This window comes from Schistocerca serialis, chromosome 3 (genome assembly GCF_023864345.2).
Source record: "Schistocerca serialis cubense isolate TAMUIC-IGC-003099 chromosome 3, iqSchSeri2.2, whole genome shotgun sequence".
Lineage (NCBI taxonomy): Eukaryota > Metazoa > Arthropoda > Insecta > Orthoptera > Acrididae > Schistocerca > Schistocerca serialis.
In genome coordinates, this window is record NC_064640.1 from 954,270,405 (window position 1) to 954,297,334 (window position 26,930).

Below are 26,930 nucleotides of genomic sequence, written 5' to 3' on the forward strand. Positions count from 1 at the left end.
GGAAGTAGTATGTTGTCCGACTCCTCCTGAGAAGTGCTGTCCTGAAATTTCAATAGTAAAACTCTCCGTGATGCACAACACCTCTCTCGTAACGTCTGCCAGTGGAGTTTGTTTAGTATCTCCGTAACGCTCTCTGGCCAGATAAACAATCCCGTGACAAAACGCGCCGCTCTTCGTTAGATCTCCTCTATCAGTCCTACCTGATAGGGAACCCAGATAGATGAACAATACCGAAGAATCGAGCGAACAAGGGCCTTCTGAGCCACTTCTATCGTGAATGAGTTACATTTCCTTGAAGATTCTTCCGATGAATCCGAGCCTGGTGGCTGCTTTTCCCACTATCTGTTCTATATAGTTCTTCCACTTAGGGTCGCTCTGGATAGTTACGCCTAGATATTTTACGGCAGACGCTGTCTTCAGCTGTTTTTCATCAACAGTGTAGCTGTACAGTAGTAGATTTCTTTTCCTGTGTATGCGCAATATGTTACATTTATTTACGAACAGGGTCAAGTGCCAGAGTCTGCACCATTCATCAATTCTCTGCAGGTCGTTCTGCAAATTCTTACTGTCTTCTGGCCTTGCTACTTTGGTATACACAACTGTATCATCTGCGAATAGCCTTAAAGAGCATCCGACGCTTTCTACTAGATCATTTATATGTTTTGTAAACAGCAACGGTCCTATCACACTTCCCTGTGGTACTGGCTCTAAGCACTATGGGACTTAACATCTGAGGTCATCAGTCCCCTAGACTTAGAACTACTTAAACGTAACTAACCTAAGGACATCACACACAGCCATGCCCGAGGCAGGATTTGAACCTGCGACCGTAGCACCCTGTGGTACTCCAATCTGCAAGAAAGTCTTGAATCCAATCGCCGGTCTGCTCCGATACTCCGTAAGCTCGTATTTTTTTCATTAAACGGCAATGCGGGACGGTGTCAAATGCCTTACTGAAATCAAGGAACACGCCATAAACCTGAGCGCCGTTGCCCACTGCGCAGTGGATCTCATGGATCAACAGAACGAGCTGAGTTTCGCAGGATCTCTGTTTGCGGAATCCATGTTGATTTTTATAGAGGAGATGTTCATTTTTCAAATACGTCATAATTCTTGAGCATGAGACATGTTCCATAATTCTACAACAGATTGACGTCAACGATATAGGTCTATAATTGTGTGGATATGTCTTACGGCCTTTCTCAAAAACTGGAATGACCTGCGCTTTTTTCCAGTGGTTAGGTAACTTTCGTTGCTCAAGCGATCTACGATAAATTACTGCTAGAAGGGGAGCAAGTTTTTTCGCATAATCTTTATAGAATCTTATAGGTATCTTATCTGGTTCTGAAGCCTTTCCACTACTAAGCGATTGTAGCTGCTTTTCAGTTCCGCGATCGATTATCTCAATATCTGCCATTTCGACGTTCGTACAACAATTGAAAGGAGGGACAGAGCTATGATCTTTCGCGGTGAAACAACTTCGGACGACCGAATTCAGTACTTCGGTCTTCTCTCTATCGTCCGTTTTAGTGCCGGTGTGGTCGCTGAGAGAATCAATAGATGATTTTGACCCATTTACTGGTTTTACATGCGACCAAAATCTCTTAGGGTTTTTACTCAGGTCGGTTGACAACGTATTACTTTTAAAATCATTGAACGCTTCTCTCGTTGCTCTCCTTACGCTCATTTTCGCTTCGTTCAGCATTTGTTTGTCAGCTAGGTTTTTACTTCTCTTGAATCTGAGATGAAGCGCTCTTTGGTTATGTGGTGTCACCGCCAGACACCACACTTGCTAGGTGGTAGCCTTTAAATCGGCCGCGGTCCGTTAGTATACGTCGGACCAGCGTGTCGCCACTATCAGTGATTGCAGACCGAGCGCCGCCACAGGACAGGTCTAGAGAGACTTCCTAGCACTCGCCCCAGTTGTACAGCCGACTTTGCTAGCGATGGTTCACTGACAAAATACGCTCTCATTTGCCGAGACGATAGTTAGCATAGCCTTCAGCTACGTCATTTGCTACGACCTAGCAAGGCGCCATTACCAGTTACTATTGAGATTATGAAAATGTACCCTCAAGAGCGACGTTCACCATTTATGGATTAAAGTTAAGTATTCCACAGCTACGTCCTTTTTTGCTAAAGTCTAATTTCCTTGTCCTGTTCCAGACCTCACGCGAGCCTGCGTGAGCTAAAACGCGTGCCTTTCGGCTTCCTCTCATACCGGTGTTGGCTCTCCTGTCAATCCACAACAGTTTATGTAGCGCTTTTCTGGAAATTGGAAATTTGTGGTAAGGACTATGGGTCCCTAGGCTTACCACTACTTAATCTAACTCAAAGTAACTTACGCTAAGGACAACACACACACCCGTGCCCGAGGGAGGACTCGAACCTCCGACGGGGGGAGCCGCGCGAACCGTGGCAAGACGGCCTAGACCGGCGCTTTTCTAACCCCGCTATTAAACCGTGGTGGATCTTTCCTTTTCCTTAAAACCTTAATCGGAACATACTTTTCTAGGGCATATTGAACGATGCTTTTGAATTTTTTCCATCTGTTCTCCACATCTTCGTCCTCATCACCGAATATTTGATGCTGACTGCTGAGATATTCTGAAATTCTTTTTGTTTATTTCTTCATCCCTTTCATGCAACTGCTATAAGAGGGATAAATGTCATCAAAATAAACAGCTAACGTAGATTAATATTTAAAAAAATATACGAAAGACTTGATCATTCTCGTGGCTTACATTCAAGGTATCTGTCTTGTTTTCACAGTTTAGCTATTATTTTACCAAGATTAAATTCAGGAACAGAATACGTGAAAACTGCTTTCCCTCCAATAAAGATGCATCTGGTCTTTTGTATACTTTTGTATTAAATTACTCATTTTTAATGACAGTAACTACCTCGCATTTACCTTTATAAAATCCACGAGTGTTTAGCATACGGCACTAAATACTTCAGGAATTATTTGGGAAACAGATGCGGTTGATACACGAAACATGTATTTGAGGCTTGCGTAACTGTCACGTGTTGCTAACAATCGCAGCGTTAGTGCTAGCGTCTCTTCCACTGATATGGATCGTCGATAATTTGACTTCTAGTCGTAGCTAGAGGAATGCGAAAATATTCCATCGACATGGGGGTGTAGTTTTGGAATAAAGCAAGCGATTGTTGCAGCTCTATATCACTAAACATAGCCAAACCACCACTTCTTTCTCGCCTCCGCAAAAATTCAGACACCCACATTTTGTGTGTCTACATCACTTTGCTTTCATGACCGACAACGAGCTCGCTTCTCCGCCACACTGTGCTGAGTATGGGCTAAGCAACGTTACCGCGACAATGTTTTGATGCCAAAAAACTAAACACGTCGGATGCTTTCTCTTCCATTCGCTCCAGTGTAAATGGTTATTGGCAGGTACAAGTCAATGATGGCGAGCGCAAGCGAACTCCCTACGCATTGCCTGCGAATGCGCATTCGCTTGTGTTCGCTCGTGTTCGCTTCGGTGTAAAGGGGGTTTACGTTACAAAAATGCGCGCTGCCCTGCGCAGCGCCACACGCACTATCCACGTCTCAGTTTGCATCTAGCCTCACGTCAGAATAGGAATTTGGAACAGCTGAATGAATTTTAGTTAGAGAGATTTCTATCGTCCACGTATTGCGTTAAAATGCACATACCTGTGGAACCAAACATCTAAAATGTTCTCGGGTTTCTTGCTGCGTCAGTGGTTAGCAGCGCGCCCGCTACGTTTCGGAAGGCATGGGCTCTCCTGTCATCTTTTGGGAAAGTGGCGCGACGTGAAATCCGAGAAACTTTTATTGCGTTGACACGTTGGGAGAATCATTTGCGCATTGAATTGAAGACAGTAACTGTACTCGTGCTGTTTGCTCCTAACTCCCGCGTTCCAATTTCATGCATACAGGGTGTCCCAGAAGGAATGGCCAGTATTCTGGGATATGACGCAAACGATCATTTGAACCAAAAAAGTTAACCCTTTCGTGGGCAAAATTATTTAGCAGTTTTTTTAATGAATGGAGAGCAGATAGTAGTTAACAGATAGGTATATTTATCATACAGAATATCAAATTTGCTGTGGCACAAATCTCTTTCACTTCAAAGTTCTTTGCTTTCCTAATCTGAGAGTCGGTAGCATGGACTAAAATAAGAAAAAAATGCCCAGCAAACATGGGCTCTAAAGTGCATATCATAAGAACTATGGGCAACTCTTCAGTAGAAGAGATGTGTTTAAGGTAGCGAAGATGTTCATAGCTCTTAAGGTATGAATTTTAGAGTCAATGTTTACTAGAGTTTTTTGCTTCTGTGATCATTCCTGCATACATCCCTAAATATTGACCATTTCTCCTGGGACACCCTGTATATACAGGGTGTAAATAAATTCGCTTTACAGACGTAGAGGGCTCGTAGTGAGAAACCAAGATGGTTAAGATTAGCATGTCCGGGAACGTACCGTTTTCCCACTGCACGGAGAATACCACAACACTCGTCGCTCTCTGACTCCTGCTGCTTGTCGCCTGGGTCCACTTACAAGTAGGTCTCGATGTGACGACCACTTATATCACCACAGGTACGATACGTTCGTACCATGTTTTGGTGTACACGATCACAAGTGTCTGGTCCTATAGCATCCACCACAGCCATAACCCGCACCAGTAGGTCGCCCTCGGATGCCACAGGAGTCTCGTAAACCGAGGATTTCATGTGAGCCCACAGGCGGTAGTCTAGCGGGTTCGAGTCGGGAGAACGTGCAGCCCGAGCAATCGGGTCATCACGACCTATCTACTGTTGCCCAAATCCTTGGTCAAGACGATCTCTGGGCAGGTCACAAAGTTATCTGAATGGCATACGAACAGATCTGTAGTGGGCACGGAACATCAGATGATCGGTCAATAACGCGCTGTACGTAATACCCTGTTGTATTTTACGTGTATCGGGAAAACGGTACATTGCCGGACACGAGTTCATACGCTACACTTAACCGTCTCGGTCCCCACTACAAGTTCTCAACGTCTGTAAAAGGTATTTAGTTGCACCCTGTACATGAACGCACCAGGTTCATCGGACGCTCCTTCCACAGCAAATGATACTGGTTGGTAAAGATGTCCATATAAGCGAAATATAATGTTGTCAACACGTTTTTAGCTATCCTATTCAATGAGTTTAAATCGTAGCCAACGTAGCAGTCAGAACCAAAGAAGTAGATACAACTTTTTCGTATCTTTATTTTACTTTTGATTGTATCTTCGAGTTCTTTCAGCATTATTTTTGTATTTACTCGCGAATGTTTGCAGTCAAAAAGAGATTCGAGGACACATGAATGATGGTTAAACATTTTGGGGGGATGGTGCTTAGGATCAGTGTTGCTGCAGCTTGTGCAGACGAAGAAATGTCTGTATATTGCGCTTTAATTGGCTTACCGTTTTGGAAATCTATCTGCAGGCGACAAGGCGAGTCCGGCGAACTCCTGGGGTCCATGGTCATCTGGAAGAGCTCGGGCGGCGCCGGCTGTGCGGGGTCCTCCAGGATGCCCGACTCGTAGCTGCAGCAGGAGGCCGGGTGTGTTTAGTTATTTACTTATTAAGTTGTGTGGATGACACGGTTGCGTAGAATATTTCATAAAATATCCAGAATAATTTACAAGAAAGCCAAATAAAATCATAAAACCTGGATTTTCTTAATAAAGATAAGAAACTTAAAAGCAATAAAGCATCAGGGGAGGACGGAATTATAGCAGAACTCTTGAAAAATTTAGGTCCGAATTCGCTCAAAGAAATTACTCAAATAATCTAAAACATCTAGCAAACCGAAAAAATCCCAGATGACTGGAAGATTGCTCTGATTCATCCACTACGTAAAAAAGGTAATAAATCAGATGTAAACAACTATAGGCGATCTCTCCATTACCAGTCACCTACAAAATTCTATCAGCTTGTCTCTTGAATAGAACACAACAGCAATTAGAACCCAAAGTAGGTGTATATCAAGCAGGATTTAGACGGAACAGATCATGTCCGGAGCAAATTTTCAACCTCAAAACCATACTCAAAACGCGAGCTCTCAGACAAAAACCAGTAGTATGCACATTTGTATATTTCAAAAAAGGATAAGTTTCAGTAGACAGGCCCTCACTATTCCAAATTTTAGAAGAGAGGGGATTAGATCCCAAAACACGAGAAATCATAAAACAAACACTAATTGGCACTAAATCTAAAGTAAAATTTATGGGGGAGATCTCAGAACCCTTCGACATTCAAACAGGTGTGCGACAAGTTGATGGACTCTCTCCTATTCTGTTCAACTTAGTTCTAGACAAAGTTATGGAAGAATGGGAGAAAGAACTCAAGAAATGTGGGGTTTGGAAGCCAATCCGACTGGGCGTTGCCCGAACAACCTGTACATACCATATCTTGAATTTGCGGAGGACTTGGTGATACTAGCAGAGGGTGAGCAGTCTGCAGTCAAACAGCTGGAAATACTCAAAGAGTGTGCAGAAAAAGTAGATTTACAAATTTTATTTGAGAAAACAGAATTCTTTTGTTCAGAAACAGAAACTGCAAGCTCGAAAACAAAGTACGGTAAAATCAACAGGGGCCCATACCTTAAATACCTTTGAGAATTCATCGAACGGACAGGTATTGAAAAAATCTCACAGTAACATGACCTCCAATAAATTAAAAGAGGTTTATAGTTAACGCAAAACCTCTACCATAAAAAATCAATCTCAAGAGAGGAAAAGATTCGACACTACAATATTGACATAAAACCAGCAATCCTCTAAGCAAGTGAAACACTAACCCTTAACAGAAAACAACAATTTGAAGACATCAAAAATAAGAGAGAAAGATCATCAGGAAAATTCTGGGAGGAAGACATACCCAAGAGGGTTATACGCTACAGTCAATTAAAACAACAGAATAGTTTTCAAACATCAAAATTAATATTATGAAAAAGCGAATGAAATTCTTTGGTCATCTCAGACGACTACCAGAAAATCGATTGGCGAAGAGAATAATAGATTATGTAACCTCACTTAAGAATTCCACATCTTGGCTAGATGAAATTCGAAAGGACCTAAATATTGCAAACATAAGACCAGCCGACACTCTAGAAAGAGACACATTCACTCGCAAAGTAAACAAGTGGGAAGTTATATCGGAGCAACCAAAAGAAAAACAGTACAGACCAAAGTGGTGTGATGAGCGTAAACAAGCCTTTTGGGAAAGAATGAAAGCCTATAGTAAGAACAAGAACAACTCAAAGAAAAATTGATCTAGTTATCTGCTTAACGACTTCCATTTCTGGGGAGAATTCACCAATAATAATAATAATAATAATAATAAATATGCAGTATAAGAACAAACTTACAAATCTTAATAACTGGCTATAAAACGAAATGGTGTTGGGTGTTAGTAGGGATCATCGCGGTATTCACCTCGCATATTTTCGGAAACCATGGAAAACCCAAATCAGAACGGCTAGGGTCAGGTAGAATCAGTAGCACCAACAGTTCGCTGACGAGGCATGTAAACAATCGTTTTTACTTCAGTCAGTACAACCGAATAGCATAGAAAATCACCTAAATGTCTCCCAAAGGATATTGCAATGGCTGACGTCTCACCAGCAGTGCATCCTGTATGGCACTCTGGGGGCAGGTAGTACCAGGCGTTTGGTATTAAGTCCTACACTCTTTTCATTCTATGTAGATGATCTGTCCTATCGCAAATACCACACGTATTGAAAACAGCAATCGAGAATCTCAGTACCGACTTGTGTGCACTATAAAAGTAGGCAGTACTGGTAGGTCATTCTACGCTCATTAGCCCGAAATATCGTGAATTCCGCCGTGTTTAACCCTTAATGGAACAGATCCCTGCCATGTTTAACCCTTAATGGAACAAATATCAACTTCTTTCTCTCAGAAGAGAGTGTAGGACCATCCGCTGTGGCCGAGCGGCTCTAGGCGCTTCAGTCTGGAACTGCGCGACCGCTACGGTCGCAGGTTCGAATCCTGCCTCGGGCATGGATGTGTGTGATGTCCTTAGGTTCGTTAGGTTTGAGTAGTTCTAGGGGACTGATGACCTCAGATGTGTGGTCCCATAGTGCACAGAGCCATTTTCAGAGAGTCTAGGGGTAATAACAGATGAAAATCTAAGTTGGACTGAGCACATAACTGCAATGTGCAGGGAGGCATCGGCATCCCTCTACGTCCTACAAAAGTATAAAAGGCTCTTATCTCTTGACCTGAAAAAGAAACGTGTATAAACATCTATACCTCCAATTATTAATTACACGATGTTATACGGCAAGGTCTTTTTCTGGAAAGCTCACTGCGCCTCGAGCTGGTTATAAATGCCTGTCTGTTATATCTGTAATGTTCGACTCTTTGATCATATTTCACAATCATATGCACAGCTATCAAGGCTGCGTCCAGACAAGCGCAGAGTTTCATACCATCTATCTTCTCCACTGTCTTATCAACGAGTAGTGTCCTTTATATCTCTACTCAACCTTAACTCTCTTATCTGAACAACGTGGCAGAAACACCCATTCCCACCGTTCCGTCCCACCCATCGTTAAGCCACTTTCTCCAAGTTCTTCGCAGTAGCGGGAAGCTGACTCTGGGATAACCCACCGCATTAAATTAGAGAGCTGTATAACGCCTCCACCTTCAGAAGACAGTTAATGACATATCTCGTAAAGCAACAATAACGACTACTATTGTCCCTGTACGCACTCGTTACTCCTGTACATCCTTCTTTCCAACCAGATCCTCCTCGTCTGCCAGTATTCTTAGTTGGAGCAGTTTCCTTAAATTTCTTTTCCCCAGGACTATCGATATCAGTAAACATTTATTTTGTGCACCTGTAAATTATTTTTTATATCTGCCAGTATCATTAGCGTTATTATTATTATTGTCATCATAATCATGATCATCATCATCATCACTAGTGGCAGTAGCAGCTATGGTACAAGTACTGCCAGTATTAACTACGTTAGTTCATAGTTGGCATTATTTATTCACACTGTCACTATAGACACTCAAATCATTTTAACGCTATTTGTCAAATGGTTCAAATGGCTCTGAGCACTATGGGACTTAACTTCTGTGGTCATCAGTTCCCTAGAACTTAGAACTACTTAAGCCTAACGAACCTAAGGACATCACACACATCCATGCCCGAGGCAGGATTCGAACCTGCGACCGTAGCGGTTGCGCGGTTCCAGACTGTAGCGCCTAGAACCGCTCGGCCACTCTGGCCGGCTCCTCATGGGTCACTCCTATTCTGTCGAGGCGTTCCTTGAAAAATTAAGCTGATTCTTGTTGTATTGTTGATTTCGTTTACTTAAACTTATGGATTGACTTTTTTCGGGTTCATAAACATTTTATTTTTATCTGTTATCACTTTTATGTTGTAATTTCATGTACTGACACGTTCCATGACCTTGGAGATTTGCTCCTAAATTTGGTCCTATGGAACTTGACGTGTAAATAAATAAATAAATAAATTGAAGATGGCTGTTTATGGACGACGTGACCCACCAACCACTCTGAGGGATCTACGCCGAATCGCCGTTAAGGAGAGGGACAATCCGGACCAACAGTGCCTTGATTAACTAGTGGATAGTCTGCCACTATGAATACAGGCATGCGTCAGTGTAAGAGGTCGTGCTAGTGGGTATTAGAGGTACTGGTGTGTACAGTCATCTGGATCACAACCTCTGAAGGTCTCGTTGTATGGTGGTACAACACGCAATGTGTGGTTTTCATGAGCAATAAAAAGGACGGAAATGATGTTTATATTGATATCTATTCCAATAGTCTGTACAGGTTCCGGAACACTCGGAACCGAGGTGAAGCAAAACTTTTTTAATGTGTTATTATTATTTTGGTATGTTATACTGTTAGACTGAAATAGAGAATGACTGTGGTGTATATGTGAAACAGAAATTAGTGGAATTGTGAACAACTACGGTCACACCGGCCGGCGGTATTTGTCATATTAAAAATATCATACCTTAGGTAACTATGATGTAAAAATTATACTGTGTGTGTGTGTGTATGAACAAATAAAAATCGTCCGAACAGGCCTCGAAGGTATCGAGCGGCCGCCTTGTCATCCTCAGTCCTTAGGCGTCACCAGATGAGAATGGGTATGTTGTCAGAACACCGCTCTCCCAGTCGTCGTCAATTTTCGTGACCGGTGTCTTCTCAGTCAAGTACCTCTTCAATTGGCCTCACAACGACTGAATGCACGCTGCTTGCCCAAAGCACTCGGCAGACCCGGATGGTGACTCATCCGAGTGCAACCCAAGGCAGACAGCGCATAACTTCAGTGATCCGACGGGAACCGTTGTTACCACTGCGCCAAGGCCGTTGGCACTGTATATATAAACCCTAGTTTGATGTAAGACCAGGTTAAATAAATAAATAAATAAAATAAATAAATAAATTATCTATGGTTCTTGTCATTTTCGTAGATTAAATTAATGCAAAACAGTTACCTGGGTTTAAAGTATTGTTACAGTGAATAGAAGCTTTCAGAAGAAACGCCCGCAACATAGGTTTTAAATCCTACGTTTTGGCTCTAAGAGTTAGGAGCCTACTGAAAATGTGTGCTTTACATACACTATGTGATCAAAAGTATCCGAATACCCCCAAAAAATACTTTTTCATATTAGGTGCATTGTGCTGCCACCTGCTGCCGGGTACTCCATATCAGCGACCTCAGTAGTCATTAGACATTGTGAGAGAGTAGAATGGGGCACTCCGCGGAACTCACGGACTTCAAACGTGGTCAGGTGATTGGGTGTCACTTGTGTCATACGTCTGTATGGGATTCTGGGCTGGCCATTGCATTTAAATTGCCTCACAAATGCTGTTTTATGACAGGGTACATTATGCTGATACAGTAATCGCCTCCAGACTGTTCCTCTAACGTACACAGCATGCAATAGTATGAAATGTATTCATATTCTTCTGCATTTAACGTTTTCTTAAGTGGAATAACGGGATCACACCCTAATCACGAAAAACCCGCCCGTGCTGTAACACCGCTTCGTCTGTTCTTCACCGTTGGCACTACGCATGATGGCGGGTGACGTTCTCTAACCATTCCCCGAGATCACCTCGAACGAGTGGACGCAAATTCCAACAGTGTAGGAGTCACAGCTGTGTGCGGCCTACCAGCACGCGGGAGGTCGGACAGGTTTTTGCGACCTTGTTGCGATGATAACACGCCTAGCCCAACGACTCACCGTGCTTTTGTTCACTGCCAGGTCTCCGTAGACATTCTGCGATGCTTTGGTTTTCCGGCAAAAGAAACTCCGTGAGAGGTGTCTGGTTGGAACGCACTTCCGCTACAGACGCCATTTTTAAGACAAGTTCTTTCCAGTACAACAGTACAATAAAAAAAGGTTCAAATGGCTCGAAGCACTATGAAAGTTAACATCTAAGGTCATCAGCCCCTAGACTTAGAACTACTTAAACCTGACTAACCTAAGGACACCATACACATCCATGCCCGAGGCAGGATTCGAACCTGCGACCGTAGCAGCCGCGCGCTTCCGGACCGAAGCGCCTAGAACCGTTCCGCCACAGTGGCCGACACAGTACAATCAGTGGCAGATAATTTTTTTTCCGACAACATTAGAAAAACATGAAAAAAAATAAGGATTTGGAGGAAACCTAAGGGAGCGTCACGCGAAAAACAAAAAATGTAAAAAAAAAGAGATTTTTCAAATGCATCTAAAAGTTTCCAGGCATAAAAGCATATAATCACTACAACTGATAAAATATTAAAATTAAAGATCGATAAAATACGAGGGGTAGCCCCCCCCCCCAAAAAAAAAAAGAAATTGCATTGCTGCGAACGAAGCTTGTGAAGTACGCATGAACGCATTTCTGCCGCCAGGCTTGTATAACGCAGCTCGTTGCCAGTTCAGTGCCAGCTGCGTTGTCGACCTGGCTTGTTCTGTTCATCTGCAGTGATTGTTTTTGCTAGTTCTGTTTTGTTCTTGTTTCGTTTTTTATGACGGCAAGTTTAAGTGAACAACGTGCAGCTGTGAAATTTTGTTTTCTAGTCGGTAAAATGCTGCTGAAACTGTTTTAATGTCTCAAACAGCCTACCATGATGATGTTATGGGAAAAACTCAAGTGTACGAGTGAGTTGCTGGATTTAAAAATGGCGAAATATCGACTGATGACAAACCTCGTTCTGGACGGCCATCAACTGCCCGAATCGACGAAAAATTGAAAAAATTCGAGATCTTGTGCTCACAGACAGTTTACAGACATTTGATCAACTGTGAGAGGTTAGTGGGTTATTTCGGAGCTCGGTTCAGCGAATCTTAGCGGAACATTTGGGAATGAAAAGGGTTGCTGGCACCACGACAGTGCACCTGCACACACGGCCATCTCTGTTAGACAGTTTCTCGATAAAAATGGCATGGTTCCGATGCTCCAAGCACCTTACTCGCCTGACCTGACTCCGTGCGACTTTTTCTTATTTCTACACATGGAAAGGGCATGAAAGGACACCGATTTGACAACATTGAAGAGGTCAAGAAAAAAATGAGGGAGGAGCTGTCAGCCCTTTCTAATGATAACTACAAAAAATGTTTAGAACAATGGAAGAAGCGGTGGGACAAATGTATTGGTTCCAGTGGAGAGTATTTTGAAGGGGATAAGATTGTCTTGCAAACAATTTGAAAATATTTAGCTTTTAAAAAATAATTGCGGTTTTTTGGGTACCCCTCTTAATATATAATATTAAAATTATGTGCAAGTGACATAAGTAGCGTATTAGCTGAAGAATTACAAACAACCAACAGATCGATAAAATAATGTAACGTGGCTTAGACATTTAAACACTCACGTAACTAATATTTCCTTATAAAAGAACAGATCATTTCGGAAAAATAGTACAACATTTCAAAATGCTCTGAATGAAACAATTTCACCAAACAAAATTACGCAAAATGCGTGTAGATATAGAAACAATAAAATTCTGGACAAATTTGACAGATACTCTTAAATTTAAAAAACAGTGAAACGTTTTCATTGTAGCAAGCTGATAAAACAGTTATATTGAACTAATTGTTATCGAAGCCGGCCGAAGTGCCCGTGCGGTTCTAGGCACTGCAGTCTGGAACCGCGAGACCGCTACGGTCGCAGGTTCGAATCCTGCCTCGGGCATGGATGTGTGTGATGTCCTTAGGTTAGTTAGGTTTAACTAATTCTAAGTTCTAGGGGACTAATGACCTCAGAAGTTGAGTCCCATAGTGCTCAGAACCATTTGAACCATTTTTTTTTTTTTTTTTTTTTTTTTTTTTTTTTTTTTTTTTTTTTTTTTTGTTATCGAAACTCCACTCGTGCAAGACAATATTTATCGTTTATTCACAGATGATTTAGCACGTTATGTGCTTCATTCGAAGAGTTTTCAGATTATTACTTACTTGTGTGATGAAATTTGCAGCAGATTACAGTGTCTAAAAATAGGTCACATAAAGACGTAATTGTGAAAGAAACGTAAATGAGTAGTCTACTGCACCTAACAGAATTTCAATACCAATTCCTACAATTTTTCTTTACAAAGAAGGAAATCAAGTGATACAATACCCAGCTTATGAGTGTTGTAGGATTTAAGGACAACAACGTCCTTTCATACGAAATACTGTGTAATGTACAATCAAACATTACAGCTAAGTAGAACAGGACATATGAAATATGTAAAACGATTTCCAGAAATAAAGAAAAATAAACTCAAGAGAAAACTGAAATTCTTTTAGAGTACTCTTCAAGAATAAATGAATGAGTTAAGCCTCTGTTGATGTACGCTTCAGTGTGAGAAAGAAGATTAAAATAATCAATACAAATTCGTCAGTGTAGAAAAAAGTACTACTAACTATTGTAAAGAAGCAAAGAAATAAAGAAAAAGAAGCTGATTTTCAAATCTTCAGGATTTAAAATACTTTATAGACAATTAAAATCGAATGGAAATATAAAATAATAAAAAATATACTGACGACATAAATAGAGGCAATTTAATACAGACAAGCATTCCGATATGCTAGTATTTTAAGTTCAGGATCTGTTATGAGTCACATAATATTCATAAGCTTTCTGGAATTAAGAAGTACGAAAATTCATAAAAAAGTAAAATGATTACAATGCAATGCAGAATCTTCTTGCAAAGTTCTTAGCTTATGTGCTAAAGAAACAAATAATCTTACTTTGTTTGTTGTTTTTATCTAATACTGAAGTTTACTTCAATATAACACTGTAGACTTTCACGACTGTAGTCTGTTTCAATAACATTATTTTTGGTGTGATCGCGTCATATGCGATAAACCTAGCAACGTTTCGTTTACTATTGCAGGCAGTTCTCATCACTCACCCTCATGAAGACTACCTGTACCAGTAGTCAAAACGTCGGTAGTTTAATCGCAAATGACGCAGTCAAACACCCAGAAGCATTTTACTGAAAAACTGTGCTTAAATGTTTATGAAATTATTAATTTCTCATTAATATATACACATAATAAACAAATAATGGTAGACAGGAACACAAGGAAAGAGCACCATAAATTATGTGACTTAAGTAACAATTTAAACAGGAAATGCTACAATCTATAAGAAAATATAAGCAAGACCTACGAAAAAATTAATCCTTCGACCAACAACATTTGTTTTCTACATTCATAGATGCTATATTTTTTAGAACACGGCGTTTCTGTGGCTGAGTTTTGATCAGCGCTTTCTGTGATCAAAGCAGTCTTCGATGTGTTATGACTTACATTCGTAGTGGAAATTTTATTTATGTTGTAAGTATGATTACATAGGGAAAGAACTGCATAAAGTTAACAATATACAGTGGACTAATATAGTACTGAAATAAGTGTTTTGGAAGACAGTAACTCCAGAATTGTCACATACAGGTTACTAAATGATGTCAATAAACGAAGTTTGGTAGAAATGGTGAGAGGGTTCGTTGAATAAGGTCGTGGCCGATTCCATGCACCATCCTTGTCAGTCTGAGCTGTTATCTTTATCGACTTTGATATATACGAAATGCTGCATTTCAATCTTCCTTCGGTCGAAACGTCCGTCCATGGTCTGTGCTAACCTGCATGGTCTGCTCCATAGTGGCGTTGGGCAGTACTGATCACTTACTATGGAGCCCGCAATTGCATCAACCTCTGATACATTCTATGCAATACAGGGACACAGCAGGTGGCAAACATAACAGAAACGCATCTTTCATTATTAATAAATGGTCACCATTTATCATTAATCAGCGTTCATATTCACTGTAGTTCTATGCTTATGACTTAATTTCCATGAAGTATCGACAGTAAAGCGTCTATAACACAAGACCACAGAAAAAATTAGCTACAATGTATGTGGAACCTCAGAGTTACATGATACGCAGTTAATGTGTGATATTTTTTAAATACCGTGAAGATGATCTATGTAGACACATAAAAAAAAGTTTTGCATCACCCCGGTTCCCAGATCTCCTGAAGATAGACGTTTCCTGTGAATATTGTATCACAGACACAGTCGCTTTGACTGATCAGAGATGTCACTAAGCCCGCCCAAAGATGTAAACAACCATGCATGAGAAGCGCCCATCAGATGGAGGGGATCTGACAGCCGATCAGTTCCAGTCATGCCACCAGAAAGGAGGTGCACGGCTCGTGTTGTCTGTAGTTCAACCGTGCCTAGACGGTCAATAACGCGGTTCGATCGCGTCCGCATTGTTACTTTGTGACAGGAAGGGCTCTTAAGAAGAGACGTGCCCTGGCGTCTCGGAGTGAGCCAAAGCGATGTTTTTCGGACATGGAGGAGATACAGAGAAACAGGAACTGTCGATGACATGCCTCGCTCAGGCCCACCAAGGGCTACTACAGCAGTGGATGATCGCTACCTACGGATTACTGCTGGGAGGAGCCCTGACAGCAACGCCACCATGTTGAATAATGCTTTTCGTGCAGCCACAGGACGTCGTGTTACGACTCAAACTGCGCGCAACAGGCTTGATGATGCGCAACTTCACTCCTGACGTCCATGGCGAGCTCCATCTTTGCAATCACGACACCTTGCAGCACGGTACAGATGGGCGCAACAACATGCCGAATGGACCGCGCAGGATTGGCATCACGTTCTCTTCACCGATAAGTGTCGCATATGCCTTCAACCAGACAATCGTCGGAGACGTGTTTGGAGGCAACCTGGTCACGTTGAACGCCTTAGGTGGAGGTTCCCTGCTGCTTTGGGGTAGTATTATGTGGGACTGACGTACGCCGCTGGTGGTCATGGAAGATGCCGTAACGGCTATACGATACTGAATGCCATCCTCCGACCGATAATGTAACCATATCGGCAGCATATTGGCGAGGCATTCGTCTTCATGGACGACAATTCGCGCCCTCATCGTGCACATCTTGTGAATGACTTCCTTCAGGATAACGGCATCGCTCGACTAGAGTGGCCAGCATGTTCTCCAGACATGAACTCTATCAAACATGCCTGGGATAGATTGAAAACATTGATGGCGTGAGCCACCAACTACTCTGAGGGATCGCTGTTGAGGAGTGTTACAATCTGGACCAACAGTGCCTTGATGAACTTGTGGATAGTACGTCACGCTGACTACAGGCATGCAATAATGCAAGAGGACGTGCTACTGGGTATTAGAGGTACCGATGTGTACAGCAATCTGGACCACCACCCCTGAAGGTCTCGCTGTGTGGTGGTACAACATGCAATGTGTGGTTTTCATGAGAGATCAAACCTGACTGTAATAAAATATGTTTCATATAGCTGCGTATTCAAAATAACTTTATACAAATGCGAAACAGTTGTTTCTCATCGCATCTTGAGAGTGTTCACTTCGTCCATGTGTTACCGTTCTCGTCCTCGTGATAACATGAAGTTATGTAGAATTTTTTCGCTCTCTTATATCAAATGTCATAAGCATTTTATGTCTAATACGATGAAATTAATTATCCAGCCTCCTGGGAGGCAATTTTCCACACTATGTGATGAGGTAACAGCATGTGTCAGTTATGCAACTTAATTGTGTTCATAGAGTGAATAATTGCTTTCTGAAGCTTATCGGACAATCAATATGCAGCATACCTGATGTGCATTAGGTTTGCGTCCATGCTCCACGGTGCTTCCTTTGTGGCTGATACTGGAATGTTATTTGCAGCAGCGTACTGTAGCAAATCTTGTCTTCCCTGGAACTTGTCTGTAAACTCCTTTATTCTCCAAGGAGCCAGTATCTGTAAAATGAAATGATTGATGTCGGAGTAACGCAGAAAAATATGAAAAAACATTTCATTCACATCTTCTACATTATAAAAGTCGTTCGTTTCAATCACGTAAAGGAGAGTAGTGAAGGAAAGTCGACCGTATTCTGTAATTACTTACTCGAATTGTCTGAAATTTTATCGCTCTCGATTTAAATACGCTGTTTATAAGCGGAGACCTACTGCAAAACAGCAGTTGAAACGTTTATGGTATTCGTGAGTACAGCACTAAAGAACATAGGGTAACTGAAGGTAATAACAACGCAGGTTTTAAGGCTGTGTGTAGTTTAAAAGCTAGTTTGGAAAGATTCCCATGGTGGTAGCATCGTGTAAGTTACAAATAACAAACGGTGCACTTCCACTGCTTACTTGTAGCGTCTTTGCCACAACAGCAACCTCAGTGAGAGTCGGACAGCTGTCAGAGTGAGGTTGCGTGCTGGAGGTTTGCTTTCTATTGGCACTGAATGTTTTGCGTGAGATAAAGGAGATACGTATAAATTTCTAACGTTATTCTCATTTAATGTTTCGATTACTATGTGATTAAAATAAGTTCTTTCGTGTATTGAAGCATATAAATAGATCTTAAAATATTTAAATATTTTTTCAATGCATTTGGCAAAAAGATTAATAAGACACCTGCAGTTAATAACTCTTCTTGCTGTATTTTTCTCACCTAGGCGATGATATCGGTAAACGCTGTCCAAATCTTCATATAAAGTGGACTACCAAGGATCTACGAAAGGCAATTCAAGCAGTTAGATCTGGAATTACTGTTGTGGTGGCTTCAAGGACATTTAACAACCCACGAAGAATTCTTCGAGACTGGCTGAACAAGGATGAATGGAAGACGCCACCTAGGAAACATGACCGTAATCCAAAGCAATAGTTCTCAAAAGAGAGTTGCTTAATACTGATTCATTAGCAGCATCAGCAAATTCTGGCAAGGAAACCTCAATCAAAGCGCCCTCCAATTCCTGCAATAAGGGTCTATAGAGCGGTGACTGTGGCGGCTACTTCTACGACAAAAGGAGAGAAGGATTGCATTCAGTGGACACAACATAAAACATGGTATCGTGAAATATATGATAATGGATCTGTAACAAAATCATGTCTGTGTACACTGTTCGAAGATCGCTGTGCTGAACTTAAAGTGACTGAATTAGAAGTTCGTTATATGCTCAAATCTTGCATTGTTTCCATAACTGTTGAATGTATAACTTCCATTATCGGTTACAACTGTACTCCTTTCTCAGTTTTTGCTAATGTATGGGACGTCGGGTGTCATAAATGTGAGAGAATTTCAACTTGGCGTTATTACGTTCACTGTTCCTTACAAACACTTGTTTTCCCTTTTCTACATAAAAAATTGTATCTAAAAAATTCATTTTTGAAGGAATGCATAAATGAGGTGTTAAAGTATAACTCATCAAAAAACTAAACATTTTGCATCTTTCTAAACAACATTAGGGACATGTAACTGAATGCATGGTGTTATTAACTGCAGTTACCCTGTTGGAAATGGAAATGCCGTGTGGCTAGGGCCTCCCGTCGGGTAGGCCGTTCGCCTGTTGCAAGCCTTTCAAACTGACGCCACTTCGGCGACTTGCGTGTCGATGGGGATTAACTTGGGCTGTTACAGGGTTTTCATTAACCGCTTTACATAAATCACACGTATGAACACTGTAGTTCAACGTCCTCTACTGACTTTATCGAAGTTTAACTCACTCTAGGATACTCCAAACCTTTTGCAGTGACTTATTAACGAGCAATTCGATCAGTTTCAAAATGAAAAATTACCAAAAAATGTTACAGACTCATTTCACGTAGTGTACCTGCATTTCTTCGTGAATTTAAGTCTTTTTTACGTATAAGATTTACAAGCAGCGCTGCTTGCCGAAGTGTTTAGAATGGAAAGCGTATGTCGTCATTATCCTCGTGGTCGATGTTCGAGAGAAGGCGTGCCAAATTATAAAGTTCATTTCATAGGTCAGTCTCGTTTTAATAGTACGGACCTTTATGAAAAATCCCTTAACATGTTGATAAATACACCTTATGAATATTAACACCAGAGGAGAAGCTACAATTCCAAACGGAGAACTGCACCGAAACAAGCACATACCAAAACGCAGCTCAGACTTGAGGGAACGAGTCTGAGCAGTACACTACACAGTTTTTTCTTAGTTAACACAGTAGAGTCAGAAACAAAACCATTTTCACTACACTCGATAATGTGCCTTACCCTTCTAAAAATTTCAGTATGTGCCCTCTAACCGTCTACCTGTATTTCCATCATCCGCTGCATATAAGAATTCATCAGCTGTTGAAAGCCTTTCAGCTTATATTTCATGTAAGGAACTATGGCTTTCTTATGAAGTAAGATGAGGGACATAAAGAGGATGGTCAGTAATTTCGGAGCCCACTACAGTTAGCTATGAGTAGTCAATACAAGCTTTTGGTACATGTGCTTGAACACTGTCGCGATGAAAGAATTAACAGTCAGATTTCGATATTAGATGGTTTCTTTTAAACTGCTCTGTAACTCGCTATATGTTTTGTCCCGGGGGGTACCGCATCCGAATATTTAATTGTCTGAGAGTCCATCATTGCACATTTCATGACTCCCTCCACTGTAATTAAAAAAAAAAAAAACACTCTTTTGGAAATTCCAGAATACATGGTTGTCATTCATTGGTCGTACTGAACGTAACAAAAAAACACAGAAATGGCAGGGCCCCTACAACACATTGAGACCTACTGCGAGTTTGTTCACTGTCTATACGGTATACATAAGAAAAAGAGTCATCCAAATGCTTTAGACTTCTCCTGAAACTCCATCTACATTATTTGAGAATGTATGGAGCATGATAGTAGTATCTGACGTTACTGATAAGTGGCGTCGTAGTTGCTTTCCTCACTTCTGCAAGATGTTAATAATTATGGTAATTCATCTATACAGAGTGTTCGGAAATATCCGTTATAAACATCTATGACTTGTAGAAGGGAGTAAGTACATAATATTTTGAACAGGGATCCTTGCCCTGAAACGTACCGTCTCCGTGTTATAGCCGTTTGAAAACATGTTTGCTGTAGTGGCGTGGCAAGACAGCCAAGCCACTCGGAGGTAGCCGAAAGGCACGCGTTAAGCTCACGCAGATTGGCGTGAGGTCTGGAACAAGGTAAAGTAATTATCCTATAAAGAAAAGAACGTAGTTCTTGGAATACTTAACTTTAATCCACAATTGGAGAACATCGCTCTTGACTGTACATGCTTTCCATTTCAATACACACTGGTAATGGCGCCTTGCTAGGTCGTAGCAAATGACGTAGCTGAAGGCTATGCTAACTATCGTCTCGGCAAATGAGAGCGTATTTGTCAGTGAACCATTGCTATTAACGTCGGCTGTACAACTGGGGCGAGTGCTAGGAAGTCTCTCTAGACCTGCCGTGTGGTGGCGCTCGGTCTGCAATCACTGACAGTGGCGACACGCGGGTCCGACGTATACTAACGGACCGCGGTCGATTTAAAGGCTACCACCTAGCAAGTATGGTGTCTGGCGGTGACACCACATTTGCTATATACGTATGCAACAGGCTAGCCCGCCCGGCTAGCCGCGCGGTCTAATGCGCTGCTTCCCGAGCAGGAAGGCGTGCTGGTCCCTGGCACAAGTCCACCTGGCGGATTAGTGTTGAGGTCTGGTATGCCGGCCAGCCTGTGGATGGTTTTTAAGGCGGTTTTCCATCTGCCTCGGCGAATGTGGGCTGGTTCTGCTCATTCCACCTCAGTTACATTATGTCGGCGATTGCTGCGCAAACACTGTTTCCACGTACGCGCACACCATAATTACTCTACCACGCAAAAATTGGGGTTACACTCGTCTGGTGTGCGATGTTCCTGGAGGCGGGGATCCACTGGGGGCCGAACCGCACAATAACCCTGGGTTCGGTGTGGGGCGGCGGTGGGGTGAGTGGACTGCTGTAGTCTGTTGCGGGGCTGCGAACCACTGAGGGCTTTGGCGAGGACGAAGCCTCTTCGTCGTTTCTAGGTCCCCAGTTCAACACACACACACACACACACACAATGCAACAGGCTAGTCATGGTGGTGGGAGGTGGGGGGGGGGGGGGTTGGGGGTTGGGGGAAAAGCACTTACGTCAGATCGGCTGAAGTCTTTTGACGTCTATCCTATCTCTCTGATCTGGTTCGGGCTGAGTGTCAGAGTAACTTGGTTGAGTACACGTTTGCAGAATACGCCGACATTATCCTTCTGAATGCCGGAGCTCACGGTAATGAAAGAGCTGCTCGTCGCCTTTATCAAGACCGTTCTCGACAACGTCCGATTCCATCGCATACCCTTTTCGGCACAATTACAAAACTGCTTCGAGAAAGGGTACCATCACTGTGACCAGCAACCGAACTAGAAGAGGCTGTACTGCATCACGTTGAAGAGAACCTGTCAACGAGTACACGAGCAATCTCTTCAGCAATTAATGAGCGGAACTGTAAAACAAGTGATTCACTGGGTCACGCCTGACCACCTACTTGTACTCGCGTAACCAACATATTTTCAAATGGTTGTAGCACGGTAACGGTACGTTTCCGGACATGGGTTCCAGTTCAAAATATTCGCAATATTATCTACTCACTCCCCTCTACAAGTCCTTGAAGTCCGTAACGGAAATTTCCGAACACCCTGTATATAATCACTGTTGGTGAGAAATTTACAGTTCAACAGGAGAAAGAGACTCCAGCGACATCACTTCAGAAGGAACGGAGGGGGGAGGGGGGGAGGGGGAGGGGACTCTACTCACCTTTTCCTTTTCATTCTCGATCGTCCTGACACCACAATCACGATGGTAATAACACTTTTCATGCTAAATGCAATCAATAGTATTTTCTGTAATTTATACAATATCGCAGTATTGTTCAGATAATGGGCGGCCTGTAATAGATGTCAGCGAGTAACACTATGGTTTTTGCCATTCTGTACGTAATATTTCAAATTAACAGGTCCGGCAACTGAATGCGCAACTACGACGATGCAAGGGTGCCCATGCCCGGAAACAGGGAAGGGGTGCTGCCCGCAACCCCGTAACTCTCAGGGAAAGAAAAAAAAAATAGTGTAGTCAGGTGTTTTTCTTTCAAGAAAATGATTTAAACGTCATTATTACACAGGTTTTTGACAGGTCGGAACTGTAAATTTTTATGGTTACTTACAAGTCGCTATTCGTCTTCCAAAATATTAATAACGTTCCATATCACCAGGTCTAGGCCCCGTCCTCTTACAAACCACAGCATGGGCGCACTTTGGAGATGATGTCCAGAACCTCTCTCACGGGTTGTTCGCTGGCCACACAGCTCTGAGGGGACGCGGTAATTGTAGACAATTTTAACATCGTTGACTGAACTCTAGGTGTAGGATTCTTTGGTGAATAACACCGCGAATCATTCCCCCCCCCCCCTCCCCCCCCCCCCCTGCCGTCCCCCGTCCTCGCATATATCGAAAGCTTCTTGTTCAAAAACTACGCCGACACCACTATACAGCAGCCTTGGTAAATCGAGTATAATACAGATCATGCAGTTACCGCTAATTTATCGATTCACATCATTTAGACGCCTTCTTTCCAAAGTAACGTGCATTGCATACCTTACTTGTAGGTCAATGGGCGTGACCCTCGCTGTTCCGTTGTCTTTTACATTAACCGAGCCGTTATTTAGTACAGGAAAACAAATTTCGTCGCCAGGGAATGTCGTTACTGGCTTGACATTCCTCTCGCTTTCCACTTCGACGAAATCATTTGAAGAGTGGAAATGGAAAACGTTCTAAGTTCTTCAAATCTGACATTTCTCAGGAAAATGAAAAAGCAATGTATCTCTGTTTATGCGTAGCTGACTTGTATCCGTAAAATTGAGAAAGTATCCTGATACCAGCGAATTATGTTGCTCAGCGCATCACCGCCAAAAATTATGAAATGAATGAGAAAATAAATACTTTATTAACAACGTTTTAAGTGCCATACCAAAAACTGACTGGTTCTAGTTGTCAAAAGGAAGCTGTTTCTTGCAAAGAGGAAAACAGCGGCCCAACACTTTTAATAATGCTATTTATTTACACAAATAGAGCCTTCCATTTTGAACCCAAATGGCGCCGCTATCCATTTCGAACCGATACGTTCATCTTCAGACGGCTGTTCACGTTATATTACATTTGTTGTTGTTTACATTACTTGTCGGAAAGAACAGCGAGTATCTAACGTAAACAACCATCAATGTAATATAAACGTGAACAGGCGTCTGTAGACGAACGTGTTGGTTTCAAACCAGTAGAAGCCGTGTTTGTGTAAATAAATAACGTTATTAATAGCGGCTGGTTGCTGTTTTTTTCTTTGCAAGAATCAGCTTTTATCTTGTACACAGCCACGGCTTTATAAATGTCAGTTTTCGACAAAATAGAGTGAAGAAAGTTTTTGTCTCAGGCGCCATTAATACTGAGGAACTATGTTTTATTTGTGATAATACATGTACAGAAATACAGTATTTTATTTTTAACTAGTTAACCTGTAATCAACAAAAACCACCTCTTATATCTTTTAAACTTCGGAACTCCACACGGAAGCACAGGTTGGCACAGTCACCATGCGCCATCTGCTAACACAATTTTGAAAGACTTTCTTCGTAGTTTGACACCTGGATAAGGTCTAAGGACATGCAACAGCGTACCGAGAACACAATAACACTGAAAAGGCGTTTTTTTAATGGCACTTAGATAATTTTTCATTTCCACTCTTCATCTGTGAAAAACACTTCCGCGGGGCATCACACCATCTGTACTGAATTCACTGTAGCCACAACACACTCAAGTAAATATCGTATACAAAGCATAACATGGTGCCCCCCGCGCGGCTCACCCCGTCGGGGTTTCGAGTCCTCCCTCGGGCATGAGTGTGTGTGTTGTCCATATCGTACGTTAGTTTAAGTTAGGGTAAGTAGTGTGTAAGCTTAGAGACCGATGACCTAAGCAGCTTTGTCCCATACGATCTTACCACAAATTTACAATTTACATGCACCGTACTTCGTCACTCCATAAAATCCTTGTACTTGGCCCCACAGTTTTGTCTCCATACACCGTAGACAAATAATATCTACGATCACTCGCGAAGAAAGACTAGTTGCGTCCGAGGGATCACCAAGATAGTTCCGAGTTGTCTATAAAGTTAATACAAATATATTTGTAATTAATTTGAATGTAACAAAATTTTTGGTTAATCGGCTACTTCTGAGTAATATTTTAAGGATAAAAATTAAATGAGATTTTTACTGTTCAAATGGCTCTGAGCACTATGGGACTCAACATCTTAGGTCATAAGTCCCCTAGAACTTAGAACTACTTAAACCTAACTAACCTAAGGAAATCACACACACCCATGCCCGAGGCAGGATTCGAACCTGCGACCGTAGCAGTCCCGCGGTACCGGACTGCAGCGCCAGAACCGCTAGACCACCGCGGCCGGCATTTTTACTGTTGACTTTACTTGGTGGAGTATGATTACATGGAAAAACACACATTTTTGTCATTTGCTTCAGTAATTGTTTAATGTTTGGCCCTATATATGGCGTTATTAGCCCACTGTCTAGTATAACTGTGTCAGATTTCCAAACAACGCTGCTCAAGGACAATAGATAGGTAAATGTGCACCAGACTTGAAGAACACAACCTAACGAGGCAGTTGCAAAAACAGACTACGCCTTGGTGCGACATTGTCTGGAAACCAGACACAGTTATGTAATAAATATATAAATACTGAACTCTGGATACAACGGGCAGGAACTGTCTTCACTTGAGCCGGTCGAGGTGGCCGAGCGGTTCTAGGCGCTTCAGTCTGAAACCGCGCGACCGCTACGGTCGCTGGTTCGAATCCTGCCTCGGCATGGATATGTGTGATGTCCTTAGGTTAGTTCGGTTTAAGTAGTCTAAGTTCTAGGGGACTGATGACCTCAGATGTTAAGTTCCATAGTGGCCAGAGCCATTTAAACCATTTTTTGTCTTTACTCGACGTGGTGGAGACCAAGAAGCACGACAACAGCCACTCTGAACAGCTACGGAACAAGTAAACAGATCTACGTCACTCTGTCCTCTTTGTCTGGCCACGAACGTCGGCTAGTGTGAGCGAGTGCAGATTTTCCAGCTTCTGGGGGACGGTGCTAATCTCCAAGCTGCACATAATGGTCCAGTCTTTGCTTAATTCGGATAAATGGTGGTGGTCTGCCCGACATGAGCTTAACGCCAGTACGGCTGCGGAGGGTAGAGTGGGCTTAACTGGGCGGGAGAAGCTATTCAGACGCCCTGCTTTCTCGACAAGTGCGTTGCAGGACCCATATACCTCACTGGCAGCGCTTGCTCGAGAGTGATGTCAAAACGACATGTACGTGTCCACCAGCATATTTCGAGTAAGCCAACCGTCACACTCACACCAGCTCCTCCCATGAACGAGTGGATCCTCAGAAATCCCAGGAACAATAGCTAAATATTTCAGTCGCTGAAATTTAAGATGTTTTCTTAGATTTCTGCCTAACCACACCCTCGGAAATCGCGATATATTCGGAAAAAACGGACAAATCTTTGTGACAAGCAAGAATACAACTGTCATTGGCGATCGTTTCACTTGTTCCAATTTCGTCCGTCGTTTTCAAATCAGACAGATGTCACAAAATCGAAGAAGCTCATTCCTGAGAGAGCGGAGTCATATGTATAAATAACACCATATATTGTATAGCATACTTGTATTTCGTTCACACTGACTGACATTTAATTATAAGAACCCGTACAGAGACAGATGTGTTTATGATGTCTTCAGTGTGCCATTGCCTAGAAACGTCCTACTGGAGGTTATAATAAGAAACCAGCGGAATACAACAAAACCAATATGGATTCCAGTCGCGCAGCTGTTAGTAGGGGGTGCAGTGGGGGTAGGTGAACAACCATGCTCACGTTAACGTTTGCATCTGCCCGACCCTACTGTTTTCAGAGGCGAGTGCTTTCCTCTGGATGGCCTGTGTTTCTTAATGTATTTTGGGAAACATAGTTCTAAGAGTATCAGCAGGAAGAAGTATGATGTAGCGGCACAGCGAGTATTAACAGGAAATGGCCAGTGGAAGTTCCTACATTCTGTTCTGGAGGATGATTAGCCCAAACGCCTGCCCTTTAAAATAATTGTGTGGAGCAGCTTGGGGCCGGCGATATCGTCAGCTCTCGTGGGAAGAAGGAGGCAAGTTTAGAGCCTTCTGGGTTATAGTGGCTATTGCGGTGGGTATTTCCGAAGTCGGTTGTTAGTGATGAAAAACTTTCTGTGTGGAAATTTTCGAAAGAGTTGGCGAGTGCATACCCGTGCTGTGGTGGAGGTACTGGCTTTTTCGTTTGTCTGTTTTCAAAGCGCGTGTTGCCGTCAAAGAGGGCATACGCGGACTCAGCAGAGAGGCTGTGTGGCAGAGTGCCGAGGTGTTGCTTGTTAAACAAATCAGACTTGGCGAAGGTTATTAGAAGATAATGTGAGTGTCCTTACGCTTTTTTACTTTCTACTGTGATGCTGTGTTGTGCTGT

General features: G+C 42.4%; 1 protein-coding gene across 1 annotated transcript in view; it reads right to left on the reverse strand.

The window, feature by feature from the left end:
* Positions 1 to 26,930, reverse strand: part of LOC126471401 (argininosuccinate synthase) — a 210,465-nt gene that overhangs the window by 46,233 nt on the left and 137,302 nt on the right. Inside the window, exons 5-6 of the mRNA XM_050099526.1 lie at positions 17,164 to 17,309; positions 5,438 to 5,559 (exon numbers count right to left, since the gene is read on the reverse strand). Of these exons, the coding sequence (XP_049955483.1) occupies positions 5,438 to 5,559; positions 17,164 to 17,309 (268 nt within the window). The remainder of the gene's footprint in view (positions 1 to 5,437; positions 5,560 to 17,163; positions 17,310 to 26,930) is intronic.